Source organism: Mandrillus leucophaeus, unplaced genomic scaffold (assembly GCF_000951045.1).
Source record: "Mandrillus leucophaeus isolate KB7577 unplaced genomic scaffold, Mleu.le_1.0 Scaffold224, whole genome shotgun sequence".
Classification (NCBI taxonomy): Eukaryota; Metazoa; Chordata; class Mammalia; order Primates; family Cercopithecidae; genus Mandrillus; species Mandrillus leucophaeus.
Window position 1 is genome coordinate 2967348 of NW_012102299.1, and position 18787 is coordinate 2986134.

The following is an 18787-nucleotide window of genomic DNA, read 5'->3' on the forward strand; positions in this document are numbered from 1 at the left end:
AGGATGTTTTCTGAAAAGTTATGAAATTTAAGATAAAGGACATTTTCTTTAATAGCTAACAATGACAATAAGACTTCTACTCCAGAATTCAGTGTGGGGTGCATTAAAAATATTTTTGCCTTAGGAATGGAAGTGGCAATGTAGAAAATGCAGGCATTTAAACAAAGATATCTAACCAAGCCTGCCCGGTAAAAAGTCCCCTCTCACATGGTTTCTGCAACAGCAGAAAATTATGTAAGAAGCTGCAAGTGAGGCCCTGGAAAAATACAAAGTGAAAAAAAAAAGTCATTGAAAACAAAAAGAATTTAAAGACAAGCAAATTACAGAGTCAGAGTTTAAAAGAGGCTACACTGTCAAGGCTGGAGGAGAGGAGAGGCTTCTATTTATCTCAGTCTGCAAACTTACTACTTCAGAAGGAGCAGAAACAGCAGCACCTGGTAGTCACATGATAATACCTGTTAGACAAGCAGTGGCCCTGCCATGGCTTTTGCTCTGAGAGTAAATAAACCCACTCACTTTAGATCTTCCCCACAGCTTTGATCAGACTGATGGCACTGTGACATCTTAGGGAAATACAACATCAGAGCTATATTGAGAGCACAATGACCAGAGTTCTATTCCAATTTATTCCTATAAAGCAATTCTGGCCTTAAAATTTTACTCGACAGTGTGAGTGTATTATATTTAGAATAAAAATTTTGAACACAGTGAACAAGATTATTCATCTGAAACAGTTCATTTCAGTAAATTAACTATTCAGAGGACAAAGAAAATGTACTCCTGATTGTCTCTTTATGCCAGTGGTTGTCAACCAGGGCTATATATTTAAATCACATGAGGGTGCTTTGAATACATATAAAAACATTTGCCCCAACCCCACAGATTCTAAATTAAGTACCCTGGGTGTGCCCTGTCCTTGGGTAAGTTTGTTTTAAAACTCCCCAGTTGATTCTTACTAGCAATTAATATTGGCATCACCTGTTTAGTGTATTATATCCATTAAAATTACTGTAAATTAAAATGCTTTTTGTCAAAATCCCTCACCACACTTGACTCACTTGCTATTAATTAAAAAAAAAATAAAATACAAGCAAACACTGGGCAAATGATGAGAATGTAAGTATTTTGTGAAGCCTATCTTTGTACAACTTTCAACCTGGCTTCTGTGGCTTCAGAAGCCACAGACTCATACACATCTGTATTTCCTTCAAAGACTAGTAAACATGGCTTTCTTAGCTTCAGACCTAATAGAACCTGATTACACAGACCACTTCAAAGCATCTCTAGAGCCACTGAGTCTTATGCTGGGCTGGGCTTAATGTAGATTTCTGAGTGGTTTGGGACAGCAAAAACAACAACAACAACAACAAAAAAACAGTGGCATAGTCCCAAGAGTGGACCATCTGAAATAGAATATAAATCTCCCTGAGTTATTTAGCTTAGTCATAACTAGGAAGGCAGATTTCAGAGAAAATGAAATTAGATATGGAACTCAGTACTGGGCAATGTCAGTGGACAAATAGTCTGCTATATATACCATGTTCCAATGTATAGAAAAAATGATGCTTCAATAAGCAGCCCAAAGCTTAATTAAGGATGACGGAACATGCCTAGCTCCTTCACTTTTGTCATCCAGGGAAATAATACAGTGGGATGTGCTCAAATTTCAAGAGACCAAATTTTCTCCACTATTACGCCTTCTTAAGTACACCACAGAATTAGTCAAGAAGATTTTTCACTTTCAATTTTATTAAAGACACATTGTTTTAAATTCTACCAAAGGCAATATTCCATTGAATAGTCTAATTCAGTTTGACAGGGTGATAACACTATAACCTCTGGCAGTTAAAGAGAGAATGATGACTCAGTAAGAGTCAGAATCTGAGGTAATATCTCTCAGTCGCAAATGTTTAGAGGGGAAGCGGTTTATTTAAACCCTTGATGTATCATTGGAATGTGTAAATCTCATTAAGTAGAAAATCCCCACAGCTTGGAATACTAAATTTCTGCATTGTCAGGATGCCCATTCTCTGCAGTGTCCTCTGGACCCAAGGTGATAAAAATTTTTGTAAGGATATAGAAAAAGAACTCACAGAGAAGTGTAAGGCCGTCAGTAAAGAAAACAAAGATGTCTAAATTTCTTTTTAATGTAATTAATGAAGGAAATTAACAGACTAGCTTCCTTCATCTCAGTATCCTAAACAGACTCTGGAAACTAGCTTTCAAAAAAGCGGGTGAGTGGTATTTTCAAGTTCCATATATATCTTAATTTAACACTTCCTTGTTTTTTTTCCATTCATCATCCTTCAGTTGGAGAACACAAGAACATCCCTAAATGAACACAAAACTTCAGCCTTAAATAAATTTACAGAATAAAATTGTTTAAAGTACTGATATTCAAGATAAATTTATTCTGAGCTTGGAATAAGGTAAAATGATAGATTCTTTTTGATATCATGTAAGAGTATTTGTAATAAGCCAGTCTGACATTTAGGGAATGCCACAGTATATGTGACTAACAATTCACAGCAGAAAAGTGCACATATTTTATGGCCCTATGAGTTGAGAAGTTAACCTGCAGAAAATGATAAGCTGTTAAGAATTTATACTCCAACAGAGAAGTAACTCTGAAAGGTTAGGTACACCTATTGCCCTGTAGATAGTTATCTTATACTTAATTTAAAATTTCATTTTGCACTCCCTTTCAACTGATTCTATTAATGCTGCTCCGCAAATGCTCTTAGAACCAGCTGCTTGTCATCCTACTGGTTTCTTCGTTATTAAGTTAAATGTAACTTTGGCTTGTCCTAACAACTTTAAGAATTGTGCTTTTACAACAGCAAGAATAGATGCCACTGCCTAGTAATTATATTTTAATGTAATCCTCTGACCTGTTTTCCAGGAAGTTACAAAATCAAATGCCTACAGAGGCTAGAAAGGTAAAATGTAAAAAGCAAGCTGAATATAAAATGATAGAAATAAAGCAGCTCATGTTGTAGCCATTTTAATATCTGCCTAGTAACACGGTTTTTTAATCCCTTGTGGTGGCAAAATAAAAAACAAAACAAAACATTTGCAATTCTAGTAGTGGAGCCTGTGAGTCAGTGTTTAGTGTCATGCTTCCTAAGTCTACTTAAAATATCCTGGAGCATAACTAAAAGCCATAAAGCCTAACTAGCCCTCAGAGCACTCCTGAAAGTCAGATTCACAGAAGCAGAAACGTAGAGGTCAGCGTATCACCATTCTTCCTCCATACTTCCCCCACGCCTCTGGAATCCCAAAATGTCTTTCCAAACCTGAAAATGGTGTAATTTCCTCATAAACCTACTCAAGATAGATTATATCACACTTTCCTCTATTTTTCCACAGCTCTTTGTGCCTCCCTAACAAAGTGTATCTAGTTTGGAATTGTTTACAAAGCCATCTTTTTGGCTGAAATCCAAGCACAAAGCCGAAGACAAGGATATTTGCGGCAGCTACTCAGAATGGCTTCTGGAACTAAATTTTAATTTTCTGCATAACCAAGTCCTTTAATAAGAAATAACATGACAGGAAAAACCAACTTAACCTGAATCCACAACCTAGAAACAAGTTCTCTGACTACAGACAGGGCTCGACTGGCTCCTTGGTACTATGATTCCTAGTGTTACAGCCACATGGAAAACACCACCTCAGCAGTTTATAGAAAACAGAGCCATTACTGTCTCAATGATGAACTTCAGAGTTAAGCCTCAGTGATGCCAGAAATTTGAGATTCATCTATAATATTTACCTCATTCTTATATAGGTACCAATAACTTACCTGTATTGGTACTTTAGAACACCAACTGCAGAGTTAGAGCTGGAGAAAGTTAGAGCATAAAAAGTAACTTAACACAATGACTTTAAACTTTAAGTTCCTAAGAATCCACCTCCATGTCTAAAGCATGTCCAAACTGCCAGGCCTTACTCCAGAGATGGTAATATATGTGAAACCCAGAAATTTCCATTTTTAGTTGACAGCTGATTCTGATGAAAATGAACTGAGGCATATTATTTGAAAAACACTTTCTTAGAAGACTGCCTATCCAATTCATCGTTTTACAAATGAGAACGGTGAGGCCTAAAAAATAACAGTATTTCCGGCTCTATCAGCCTTTTGGTTAGACAAACACTATCAAGACAGGCTCATCAGCTCTTCTGGGTTCACTGAAGTAAAACCAGAAATTCGGGAGTTTTGATTTGGTGTCAGAATCTCTGATACAGTCTCAGTAAATGAAGAACCACATCTGGAATGGGTACCTCTAATAGAGCCTGGGCCTGGAATAACTCTCCAAGGAATCAGTGCATTCTCACAGAAGGGAAAAGTGACAAATGTTTTCCTTCTTCTTACAGATCTGAGATTAAGTGTATACCTTTTACAATATGTTGCTCTAGGATTTATTTCAAAGTCATGAGCACAAACTGGAGAGAAAGGAAGGCTGCTTAAGATACTTATTAAATTCACTGGTTTGTAGTTATATACATGATACCAGGACTTCATCGAGACTGTCCTCTATTACCTGGGTCATGGAGGTGGAGCTGCTCCTCACTCTCTGCACTCTCTGAGAATGGAGGAGTCCTGGGCCTGTGTCTCCTTTTTCTGTGCTCACCTTGCCCATGGTCCCTCCCATATACAACTTCCTTGCAGTGAAGCCCTGCTTTTTGTGAGGACTTGGGTGAAAGTCGATCTGGGTGTCGAGACTGTTTTTCCCAATTTCGAGTCTGATGGTTATTCTTAGTCTCCCAGTCACCACATTCAGTGCTCAGAAACACTTCACCACTGACTGTGGGAAGCAGAGGTCTCCGGGGCCTCTCCTGAGTGGACCGTTTCCTTTCATGCTGCTCATTGTTAATTTGGGGCTTGTCCCTCTCTTTGCCAGAGCTAGAGGATGACAGGGATCTCTCTGATGAACGATGTTGTTCTGGCTCTTCCAAGTTCTCCAGTGGATGTTCTGGTTTCTCTTTCTTCTGCTTCACAGTCTTTCCATCTCTTTGGAGTCTACAAGGTCTTGAGAATCCAGAACCCAATTCCCTGGCCCTCCTTGACCCTGGTTGGTCTGAGTGGAGGCAGAGGGATGTGAAAAATAAAAATGCAGATTAATTTAATGAGAGTATGAACTCATTACACAGGGGAGAGTCTGGGCCCCAGTTTAAGGTACTTTAAAAATGGAGAAAACTGCTTTTCCAACTTAACAAATTGAGAAGAGGGGATGAGCATTACTGAAACAGTTCATGCATACCTAAAGAATTCTGGGTATATAGTCAAAATGGTAAGAAACTAAGATTAAGTGAAACAAATGTGAAAGAAGAGCTTGATCATGATTAGGTAGAGCTAACAACACTTTAATATTTGCCAATAACAAAATTATAGCCATTAAACATTAAGTTCTATTTATAAACCAATTTGAAACTAATATAGAGTAAAAAGAGGTTGAGAAATCTTGTAAAACAAAAAAATTAAGCTTTGTAATTTCAGACAGAGGCTTTCAAATATTCTTACTGGAAATGTCAATAAACTGTATCAGAATATTGCTAGTTTCTCTTGAGTTCAGAGGAATGATCCACAGATTTTTATACTCCTCCATCTGTCCACTTTATGTGGCCAAAGCAAACATACCCAATCACTTCAGAAAATAGCCCTCTATTACAGTTCAACGTAAAAGAGGGTCAAGTAGATGAGAATTTTAAGTGAGTACGTGACCCTGTTATCTTTAGATAACTGTTATCAATCTTAGTTGAAACTTGGCAAAGGAAAAAAATTCAAAGGGTTGCTTTGATGGAATATATAAAAAGGAGTTGCTTCCTAAATACATTTCAAAAAACTGTATTATTTGTATAAAAATACAATATATGCTAAGTATATGTCCCCAAATTTAACATAAACTTCAAAAACAGCACAAATATAGTGCTTTTTCAGGTCGTTTTTAGGCACAAGTATAATGTGAAAACAAAGGCAGCAAATTCATATGCACTTTACAAGAATATACTGATTTAACATTTTCTAAAACTTTTACTACGTTTCGGAAATAAATAAAATCCCAATTCCATGGAAAATTGCTCTGATAGCTAAGATTTCGTGATGGCATTAACCACTCGCTGAACTGCATCAAAGAGCTGCCGTAAGTTGATGAGATACAAAGAAAGTAAAAAACTATATGTTTTCCTTTAAACTGTTTCATTTGATATTAATCTGTTAAAGGAATACAGCAAGAAAGAGATATGTGCTAAATGTACCAATGATGTAAATTTCCATTAAAAACCTCAAATTGTTTCCTCTTGAGCTTTCCAGAAGAAAAGAAAGCTTGCTTCCAAAGACAATACTAAATTAAAATCTGTTTTCTAAACAGTCTGTACAAGTATTTATCTTCATCATTTATGGTTAAGTTTATATTTTACATAAAATCAAAAGCAAAACAGAAGAATTACCCAGTGATAAAAAAAAATTACCTGCTCTTTTAAATAAACTATTATTTTAAGTCTATCATGACAACATGAGAATCAAGTGACTACTGCTGTAAAGTTATATAATACAGACCAGCTACTTAATGACCACATCCAGGGAACAATGGTTTACAGTGTTAATACAAATGGGCTCACTCACGAGTTGCACAAGTGAAGCCTACCTTCCAGCTCAAAAGAAACAAAAAGAAATGGGTTTTGACATGAATTTGTGATGTTATGATTTTTAATTCCTTCTAAATAGTTAATTGATATTCATAGTTTTACTTTTAGGAAATAAGTTGCAGAATTATTACAGAGCTGTTACTACATTTTTACAGAGCTGACTGGAAAAAATTTATTCTCTAATAATAAATTTGTTGTGACAGCTTTAAATCTTGGAAAGAAAAAGATGAGGTGAGGAATCCATCTGAATGCTTTAAAACCGCATCCAGCTGAGGACTGAGACTTGTTTCTTGAGACCAAGTTATTTGGCAAATATAACTTACTCCCTCACTGCCAAAACATATATAGGTATTATGTATTGGCATATACATAATACATATATACACACACACACATATATTTATACACATATAGATCTGCATTTTATATGTGTGCCTCCATGTTTGGCTTTCAAAACAAGAGAGATATACCAAATATTACATTATACACATATAACACTGATATATGTATAAACGATAAGTACTTTACCAAAATTGCATTATTTGATCTTCTTAACATGCAAATGAAGGATTTACTTTTATAATCTCCATTTTATTTAGTACATAACTTCATTAAAATTAATATTGTTCTAAGGAGGGGATAGGACTTGAACCACAGTCTTATGACTCCAAAGACCATGACTTTAAAAAAAAAAAAAATCACTAATATGACTTCAGTAAGAGGCTTTGAAAGAAAAACATGGATTCACTAATAAATAATATATGTCATTTAAGAGTTGATATAAATTTGACAAATGTTTAATACAATTTTAAATTTGTAGAAAATCTATAAATAATCATTCTAACAGATAATGTATTAAAGTTTGAGTTAAATAAAAGTTGAAAAATCGACCATTTCTGTAATGATATACTGTGATTACTATGCAAGTGAGGCAAAAAATCAAATAGATATACAAAGACACACAGAGAAGTATAATGAAAGAATATCCCAGATGTGTTGGAAAAGGACCACTGCAAAGAACTGAAGGACTGTTTTGTAAATAAGAGCTGAATTGTAATATGGTTTCTGTGGAACTGAACTTGGTCTAACACAAGGGTATATTCATAAGGACTCTATGTTCAACAATATATAATCTCCCAACACCACAGCTGAGGCAAGAGAAATTTGAGTATTTACATGCACATGTTCAGGAGGTCACCACTTCCTGTTCCTCAATAGTCCCTCAAAGTCTCTCTCTCCCCAAAGAAACAAGCATATATGCTACTCTCTACAAATTTATCAGAGTAATGAAAATAAATATAGAATACTTTTAAAAGCTTTTATGTGTCCCTGAAAAACCAATGAATTCTTAACATAGTATCCTGCCCTAAAGAAACAAATCGGGATGACAGTACTCTGATCAAAAAGACAGGTTTGATCTCAATTCAAGTCAGTATAAGGCTTTAAGAGGGGAATCCTAAAATTAATACTTTATTTAATTCCTTGTCATCCTTATGCTTTTGTAGACTGAACAGTTTAAAATAATAATGTTTACAGTGAATACACCTCCAAAGCAGAATTTTTAAAAAAGAGAAAAACACCGGACCACATTTCTAAGATTTAAATTGAAGGTGAAGAGTAACACTTTACTTTCTGATCTTTAGTACAGCAAAATGTTGCAGTAAGTTTTCTTTTTAAATGACATAACATATAGATTCATCAGAAAAACCAGCAAAAAGAAAATGGCTATCAAAAAAGAGATGAGTGTTTTACACACAGAGGAAGAACACATCAAGCAATAAATTGAGAATCAGCCTGCTGACTAAAAAGGCTGAGCTCTACTGATTATGGTAAATTTAGAGCAAAAAATGGTACTGGGCAAAATTACACTCAAACTATAATAATCCCATCACCTACATATACATTGCTTTCATTCTACTCATCAGAGAAACACATACTTACCTTTCATAATGGAATTACAGAAAAGCAGTTGATGACTGGTTTGCAAGGCCCTTTAGGATCACTGACCTTAAATTCCTTCCTCTCTAAAAGCTGCCTTTAGGTTTTGTTCACTTGCGATCCTAAGTATTGGTCCTCAAGCTGAATTTCATTAAATACTGACACTTGAAACTATAGGAACGTCTCTGCTTTGACAGGTCTTTGAAAAGGACTCAACAATACTTGCAAATACTCATTTCCCAACACATTTTTAAGACAAATAATCACCACCACAACTGCCACCACCACACCATCACCACCACCACACTGCAAAGCAGGCACCAGAGAGGCGAAACTGTGGGAATCACTCCCTCAGAAATCATACTATACGGTAATCAAATAGCAAAGAAAGGATTAAAAGAAGAACAATGAACACGGAAATCTTAAAATTTAATATTGTTTGTCATCAGCAGGCTAAACCATTGGCCTAGGTTTAAAAGACAAGAAAGCACAGAACAAAGCTTTGTTACCCAGTAACTGATGCATGGTATACCTTCTTTCTTCATACCACTTTCCTGCTTCAAACAGTACTGCCCAGACTTCTTGAGAAAGGTTAAGTCCAGAGACTCATCCACCATTTTCCACACCCCATTTATGTGCTTAGATTATAATAAAGCATTCCAAGTTGCTGAAGTTTAAAAGAATGCATGCCAATTCTTACAAAATCATATTCAAATTTGAGCAGTCATGAAAGTGGCTCTGGTTGTCCAACTAAAGAACAGATAAGGCCAGGCGCAGTGGTTCACATCTGTAATCCCAGCACTTTGGGAAGCTGATGTGGGCGGATTACTTGAGGTCAGGAGTTCAAGGCCAGCCTGGCCAACATGGTGAAACCTCGTCTCTACTAAAAATACAAAAATTAGCCAGGCGTGGAAGTACATGCCTGTAATTCTAGCTACTTGGAAGGCTGAGAGGGCAGAACTGCTTGAGCCTCGGAGGCGGAGGTTGCAGTGAGCTGAGATAGCACCACTGCACTCCAGCCTGGGTGAGAGAGCAAGACTCCATCTCAAAAACAAAACAAAAACAAAACAAAACAAAGCAAAACAAAACATGAATTTATGAGATTCAAATAGAATTCTGCCACATATCTAAATGTACCCAGTGCCGGGGGATAAGAGAAACATTCCCAGATCCCTAAGGTCACTTCATGAACAAAATTAAAGGAGTGTTTGATGGTCGAGTCTAAGGATAGAATAGATCATGATGCAGGAATTGTTACCTCCATCTTCATAATAGTAACTATCTGTATAAGCACGGGTTGCTGGGAACTCTGGAAAGTGTTTCTTTCTCTTTTTTTCTTCCTGTAACTCCTTCTCTTGCAAAAGGCGAGCTATGTCCTGCAAAGACAAGAGAGAATGGAAACATGCATTACCAAAGAACAAACAAACTTCATACAGTGGGGCGTGACATTCCACTGCCAAGTTTGTATGTGCTCTGTCCATGGCTCTCTAGACTTTCTGGCATTAATTTCACATCTTCAAACGCCAGATGATTGCTCAACAGGAGTAGCACATGATCTAGATAAGTGAGACAGGCTTTTTTTAATTGAAATTTAAATCTAACACAATATAAAGACATTCAAAACTCAGTACTTCCTAAAGCAAGTTACGCAACAGAATTTTAAAAACACATATTTGTGGGTCCTTTTTTCAAGCTGATGATTCAGTAAGTCTAGATGGGGCAGGATGTAGTAATCTACAAAACTTTATAATTATAATTTAATTTAAAAACTATTGAAAAGAACTCTTACGGGGATTTTGATTTCACTTTGCATTAGAATACCACTGTCTTAACTGAAAAAGAGAAAACAATCTTCCTTCTGTCTCCCACCTGTTCATCCCCAGGCAAATTTTTAGTAGTTATTGAGAGGCACTGTGAGGCACAGAATGATGAATAACATTCCGAAATGTTCCGTAAAAGATCATCATCCTTTTATGAAAACAAAAGTTTCATAGAAACTTTTAAATAAATAAATAACTACAATAAAATTAAATTGTAAATGCCTCAAAAAAATGTCCATGGGAATACAAAAGAGGGAATACGATTTTTGCTTAAAGGAATCAGTACAAGATTCTGCATTGTGTTCACCTTTGAACAGAGAACTGAATTCCAACAAGCAAAGTCGAAACAGGAAACGTCAGCAAAGCTGTGAACATTTTAATGGGCACCTATCTAAGGAAGAGCCAATAGTTCAATTAGAACATGAGATACGGAGTGCTGCAGAAAAAGCTGAGGCTAGAAAAACAGTCTAAGGCTGGATCACAGGAATTCCTTTTAGACAATCTTAAGAAGTCTGGTGTCTGTAACATAGGGGATGAAGGATTACTAAAGGTTTTGAGCTGCAGTGTGACAACGTTCTGAATCTGAAGATTATTTCTGTGAAAGCCCCATAAAATAGCCTATAAACTTATAAGCTCATGCACACTTTTAAGGAGAGAAGTCTATAGCTATCATCAGATTCTTAAAGGCTCATACAAATATGGGAACGATACTCACTGGGACAAATGGTAAAAACAATCATTGGTAGTTTGAGGTACTTACTTCTTTATATTTATCAATAAGGAAACAAGAAGTACTAAATGTTAACGTTAACGTTCATTTAAAGCAAGAATTACTATTCTTCAAATTTCATGAATAGGTGCAAATGAAAAATACATTAAGATGGCAATATACAGTTTAAAAAAATTTAAGTGAATTAATTCTTTTCACATCTATGCAGAAACAAGCTGGATGCTCAGTCTAGGTAGTTAGCAATATTTATCCATATCCTCAGCTGTTTTTTTAACTATTCATCCAAATAGCCTTACAAATCTGACTTTATGCCAAATACAAACTTAAAATGTACCATTAAAACACTTGTAACTGACACATATATACATACTTTTTGGTAAGTAATCTATGTAAACGCCCATGCAACAGTGTCAGACACTTAAGTGGGCACTCACAAAATGTTGCAACTCAGAGTGAGAGGTGAAAGATAACATAATCCTACTTAACACAAGTATACTTTTCATGAATAGAACTCTGAATTTCTAAGACTGATGGAAAAACTATCTCCTAAATCTGGAAGTTAAAATTAATCTCTTTTCCAGTTCAAGTTAGACATGGCTTAAAGAGGCACTGGGAAAGAAATAGTCACTACTAATATGAATTTGAGGGGAACTTCAATTCTTTATCTGTACAACGAAAAGTCTGAACTATTCAATCTTAAAAAAAGCCAAATATCTTTGACTCCCTAATGTATCATTTTAACAACTATGTCTACCAGGTGCCAATCCCTGTGCCAGATTCTTTAGCTTTAATATCTTACAAAGTAATGTATCAATCAGGAAGAGAGGAAAAGGACAGATACCCTATTCTCCAAAAAACTATTTGTTACAGAAGAATTTTCCAAATTTCTATAATGTTTACTACAGAAGTAGAAAGAAATGTAAACATTTCCTTGAGCTGTATGTTTACTAAGCAACCAGAACTATATTTTCCTAAGTGTTCTGCTTTACAGTAAACAAATATTTCCCCCACTATAACTGAGGAAAACATAAAGGAAAATTACCAGGTCCAACTTCCAGCAAAAATTATAAACTACGCTCCACGGACCTGGTAGACACAGCTTTATTAAAATGATAAATTAAGGAGTCAAAGACATTTGGCTTTAAGATTGAATAGTTCACACTTTCCATTGTACAGATAAAGAATTGAAGTTCCCCCCAAAATTGGTATTAGTAGTGACTATTTATCTCCCAGTGTCTCTTAAAATCACGTCTAACTTGAGCTGTAAGAGAAGAGATTCATTTTAACATTCAGATTTAGGGGATAGTTTTTCTATCAAAGTCTCAGAAATTCAGAGTTCTATTCATATAATTGCTTATAACTGCCCTCCTGCTACTGAATTTAGTCCTAATGGACGCATAGTAATATGCCACTCTCTCAGTGTAAAGAACCAGGAGAGAAAAAAAGAATTATGCCCCTTCTTTATAATGCATTAGTCAAAGAAAGTGCTTTTAATCAAGTCAAAAAAATAATAATCATAATATGTCATGCACCTTAGCACCCAAACTTTTTTGCTCTTCTAAGCTCTCAGCTCTTTTCTGAAAGAAAAGGTCTGCTAGGCTTGAGGAAAGAAAGGACAAAAATTCAATGGAAAACTGCCACTATACTATAGCTGAGGTTTAGCACAAGTCCGCTCTCCTCCCTGCTTTCCAACATTACTATGCAATGAGTTTTGTTAGATAATTTCAATATAAAGTAAATCCCCCTGCAACAAGCTGAAGATGGCAATTATCAGTCACAGTACTTGGATGTAGCTAACCAGCTTAGTCACCTTTGATATAAACAATCTCCTTGGTCCTCAGCTTCCTTCCTGTTAATGGTAAGTCTAGAAGAGCACTTTCCAAGCCTGTTCCTGAGAACACTGGCCTCAAAACTTTATCCAAAAAAAAAAAAAACCACAACTTTCAACAGAAAGCATGCAGCATATCTAACTCTTCAAGATGCATATTAGCAAATTTTAAAACTTTAAAAGAAAAAAAAAAAAAACACCTGTTATCTTCCAGTAACCTGTAATTTTCCAAATGTATGACAGAAGCTTCTGTTCACATTTTTAAAAAATTCAGATAATTAATGTTCTACATAACTTGGGAAAACAAATCTAAATGAACTCTTAGGCTCTTTTAAAGTCATTTTTAGTTATATTTTAATTAATGAGATAGACTTCTGGGCTGATATGTAAAAATAACCTTGTTCGATAGAAGACTTCCTAGTAAACACATTAATTGAAATGGGAGTTTACCATTGTATCTCACCTCTCCCTTCTGTTACCCAAGCTCAGCTAACTCTGGAAAATTTGAAACTATAACCATAAGGAAGGAAACAGTTAAGGATCTCTAGAATACTAGAGAAAGGTAATTTTAATGAAAACACAGATGTAGTGATTCCCTTCAGTAGACCAGACATGTGCCCTGTGCCAAACTCTTTAGCTTTAAAGAACAGTGCTATGAGCACTAGGGGATTGGTATATATGGTAAATATTCTTAAAGTTCTTATCTTGCGGTAAAACAATTAGCATAATGTAAGACGTGAAAACATGGCTTTAAGAGAAGCATTAATATAAACAAGGTGCAGTGGCACCCAGAGGATCCCCACACATCTTTCCCAAGTAGATGACAAGTAACTGAAACACGGTGTTGGGTTCCTTGGGGTATTTTTGTCATTTACAAGTTGAGCATCCCTAATCCAAAAATCCAAAATCTGAAATGCTCCAAAATCTGAAACTTTCTGAAGCACAGACATGATGTTCAAAGAAAATGTTCATTGCAACATTTTAGATTTTGGATTTTTGGATGCTCAACTTGTATACGATTTATATCATATAAATATATAAGGGATAGAGAGTTATAACATATAAATATATAACGGATAGAGGGTTTTATCATATACATATATAAGGGATAGAGGGTTATATCATATAAATACATAAGGAATAGAGTTATATCATATACATATATAAGGGATAGAGAGTTATATCATATAAATATATAAGGGATAGAGGGTTATATCATATAAACACATAAGGGATAGAGGATTATATCATATACATATATAAGGGATAGAGGGTTACTTCTCAACGTTTCACCTCTATCCTCCAATGGCAGTGCATTTCAAAAAGAGGAAATCTGGAATTTAAAAACAATCTAAGGTGATTTAAAAATGTGACTATCAAATGACTGTCAGAAAGAAAAAGAAAATCATTCCATTTAATTGCTAAACTTATTAACTAGCAATTAACATCTAACTCGGTAGGGATGTCAAGGCAGGTATAAATCCAAAAGGGTTGTTCGATAAAACAGGAAAATATCAATTCTATGGATGTAAAAACATCAGTATAATAAGAAGAGAGGAAGACCTCAACAAGAAGCCTCCCATCTCTCTCCCATCTCCCTTTCTAGTCATATATATATATATATAAATTTATTTTTACAATACTTACAACACAGGAAAATTTTTAATAGCTGAATGGTATTGTTTGATCTAGCCTCTAAATGTTACCAAATAATGTGTAAATATTCTTTTGGAACATGAAATTCTAATCTAAGAGTGCTATGTGTAAGTACCACGGTTCATACTAGATTCATTTTTTAATGTGAATTGGTTACTAGGCTTACCCTGAGCAGTTTCTGCTTTTATAAAGGGCTTCAAATAGTTAAACTAGTGCCACAAACTTTTCATGACATGTTTGGCCATGCTAATATTTATTTAAGGGAAAAAAAAGTTTTTCCCTAAAATAGCTGCAAATTCACATATATTTTAAACCTAAGTTTAAATGCGCGCACACACACACACATCTAGTCATGCACATAGGTACACACACACTTTTAGAGTTTTATTTAAGAATAACTAAGTTAAATTAACTGATTAACCTTAACCCATTTTTATTAACCACCAATTCATAGCGTCCAGTATACCCAAAGTCAACAAGCTCCTTCCAATAGGAAGCCTAGAGAGAACTACTAAACTCGAGAAACTATGTAAAAGAGCTAAAAATAAATAAACAGAGACAGAAGAGCAAGACAGAGTGAGAGAGCAAGAAAGTGAAGAAGAGGAACGAGGGGAGGGAAGGGGAGGGGAGGCAAGGTGAGGAAGGTGAGGAAAGACCAAAAAAAAAAAAAAAAAAAAATTTTTTTTTTTTAACTTTTCCACATCAGTCTCCTGCATGGAAATGCCACTTTCCTTACATCTGTGCTTTGTTAACAAACACAATAAAATTATACTATGACAAAGCTAGAAATGCTAATTTACACATGCAAGGTTGTATAACTCCACTACCTCTTACACACAATGTTGTTCATAAAAAATTAAAAAAAAAAAAAATCTCTGTTCCAAGAGAAAAAGGTTCTCAGTCTCTACATCTGGTATTTTTTGGGGTGTTAACTACCCAGGAAAACTGACCCCAAAAATCTCTATAAGAGATTTGGGTGGAAACCCAGAGAGAGATTTTCCACAGCCCTGCTGCTGAATAAATCCTTATTAACCAAGCAGACTCTACGGGGAAGCAGAAGAGCATTGAGGGGAAAAGAGAAGAAAAAAAAGAGGAGGCCGGGTGCAGTGGCTTGTACCTGTAATCCCAGCACTTTGGGAGGTTGAGATGGGTGAATTACAAGGTCAGGAGATCGAGACCATCCTGGCCAACATGATGAAACCCCATCTCTACTGAAATACAAAACATTAGCCAGACATGGTGGCGGGCGCCTGTAGTCTCAGCTACTTGGGAGGCTGAGGCACAGGAATCGCTTGAACCCGGGAGGCAGAGGTTGCAGTGAGCGGTGATTGCACCACTGTACTCCAGGCTGGAGACAGAGCAAGACTCCGTCTTAAAAGAAAAAAAAGGAACTAAGAGAGTTCATGAGTAACAAGCAATTCTTTTTCAAAAATTGGCCAGAAGAATTAGCACTACTGTCTCAGTATTAGTTTCCTCTCCCTTTCAGGCACCCTGTTACCAACAGACTAAAATAAACAAGCATTTTCATATATCTCACAATGACAAACTTAACTCATGCAAATTTTCTTCATTTAATATTGACAACATACTAGTCAGCTGAGAGTCACAATTTTCTATGATAAAAGACCACCTCGGCACAGTAGCCATCTTCTCATCTGAGCTATGAGTTAAAAAGTCAAAAAGTCTGAATGAAGTTTATATAGGCTTGTCTAGTCAACACACCTACACAACCGGATTTCTCATTTAACTTTTCCACTCTTCTGAGGGCAAGCTAGTGGGAGACCTGTAAAGACAAGTGTGTGAACGCTTGAGGACCTCTCAAAGCACACCATACTGAAACACACTGAAGCATGCTGAATTCCGCCCTATGCAGCACCTCTCTCTCTATAACAGAATCAAGGAAAGGGCAATTATAAATTTAACATGCACCAGGTGCGCGAAGTGCCTCAACTCATTTACCTCACAACAGCCCTTTAGGGTATGCACAACTACGGTGAGTCAACCCATTTCGGAACCGGAGGTTCTGCGTGGTTAGGTGCGATGCTGAAAATCACACAGCTAAACAGTTAATGAGCTAAAATCCAAACCCAGGTGAGTGTAACTCCAAAGTCCACATGTTTCATGTATGCCACAGTACGTCTAAGTCAGAAGCAGTCAGGAGACCTGAATTGTACAGACATTTCTCTGGCATTTTATAACTTGGAATCAGTCACTTACTTCTTTAATACTTAATTTCTACATCTTGAAACTGGAGTTAATCGCTGAACTGCTTACTTTATATAGTATTACCAAGAGACTACTTACTGTGATTACTGTTTAGATTCTACATAATTTAAATAAAGTGTTTTATTTTCTCTTTCTATCCTGTTTTTCCCTAAATGGAGGAAAAAAAACCCACAGGACAGCAGTAGCATTTATAAGAAGCCAACTTCATTACTCTGGTATTTTTTAAATAGAAGCGTTCCTGTCTACAAAATACAATCACTTCTTTTAGTTCCCAGTGTCATCCCCAAAGCAAAGTCTTCACTATAAAGAGGCAACACATTGAATACTAAGAAAGAGCCTCCTGTGTATTACAGGAAGTATCAAAAATAATCCCTAATTTTTACTTGCAGTTCTGATTATCATGCGATCATGATTTGTTTCTGTAAGAAACAACTCACTACACTCATACCAGGTGTCTCACATTCATCTGGCATTGAACAAGAAGTCCCCCAGGAACAGGAGTGGCTCAGTAGGAGCAGCAGTGTATGTAGGCTGTCTACTGATGACCCCGATCCTATCTATTTAACAGGATGATCATAAATGCCGGTTTGCGCAGTACAGTTTCAGTTTATGTAATTACTAACACCATGCTTATAACCCTCAAAAGTGTTTCTGGGTGCATAACAAACCATACCGTCATCCAACTATTAAAAATAATAAATCATTTTCTTCTTTATTATAAATCAAGACAGTGACCAAGTACAGCATAACAGGTGTGAAAGCAGGTAGCATAGGAATGATGTAAAATGAAATAAATTGTTCATAAGAAGTGCTGAAACTAAGCTGGGCACAGTGGCTCATGCCAGGAATTCCAGTGCTTTGGGAGGCTGAGGCAGGAAGATAGCGTGAGCTTAGGAGTTTGAAACCAGCCTGGGCAATACAGTGAGACCTCGTCTCTACAAAAAAATAATTTAAAAATATTAGCCAAGTGTGGGGGCGTGTGCCTGCAGTCCCAGCTAATCAAGAGGCGAGAGGACCACTTAAGCCTGGGAGGTGGAGACTGCAGTAAGATCACACCACTGCACTCCACCGTGGGTGATAGAGCAAAACGCTATCTCAAAAAAAAAAAAAAAAAGAAGTGCTGAAAATATAACACAAATGGAAATAATAGCTAACGGTAAATTCAAGTCTTCTCACAAACCAAACACTATTAGTAATTTTAGTCATTTTCAGCCTTTAAACAATAGGACTTAAATATATATAGAGAATCAAACTGATTAGTCTTTTTTACCAATGGATCACAGGAAAGTGAAACCTTTAAGAAAAAGAGAAAGAATGAGAGCAATGCCTGCTCCTGGCCTCTCCCAAGGACTACTCCCTGCATCCTGCGCAGGCTCCACTCAAAAGTCGGCTCTCTCTAATGCTGCAAAAACCACCCAGGGGCAGACGCCTTATAGTAAGCTGAACAGTGTGCCCACTCCAAATTCATTTCTACCCAAACCTCAAAATGGGACCTTATTTGGAAACGGTCTTTGCAGATGTAATTAGTTTAGCTGATGTCATACTGAATTAGGGTGGGTCCTCAATCCAATGACTGATGTCCTTCTAGGAAGACAGGAAGACACAAAGATACAGACAGAGAAGAAAGTCATGTGACAATAGAGGCAGAGACTGAAGTGATGCAGATACAAGCCAAGGAATGCCAAAGATTGCCAGGAGTCAAGAGCTAGGAAGAGGCAAGGAAGGATCCTTCCCAAGAGGTACCGTGACCCTGCCAACACTTCAGATTTTAGACTTCTAGCCTCCAGAACTCTAAGACAGTAAATTTCTGTTAAGCCAAGTTTGCAGGAGTAATCTGTAACAGCAGTCATAGGAAATTAACTCATATCATATGTGAAATTATCATTATCTCTCAAGACTTTTACCACTTACATAGTCAAGAGGGTATAAACCATGGTCCACAGA

General features: G+C 36.3%; 1 protein-coding gene across 1 annotated transcript in view; it reads right to left on the reverse strand.

Moving 5' to 3' along the window:
* CCDC50 (coiled-coil domain containing 50) overlaps positions 1 to 18787 on the reverse strand; it is a 45876-nt gene that overhangs the window by 16792 nt on the left and 10297 nt on the right. The window contains exons 6-7 of the mRNA XM_011981359.1: positions 9842 to 9959; positions 4542 to 5078 (exon numbers count right to left, since the gene is read on the reverse strand). Coding sequence (XP_011836749.1) covers positions 4542 to 5078; positions 9842 to 9959 — 655 coding nt within the window. The remainder of the gene's footprint in view (positions 1 to 4541; positions 5079 to 9841; positions 9960 to 18787) is intronic.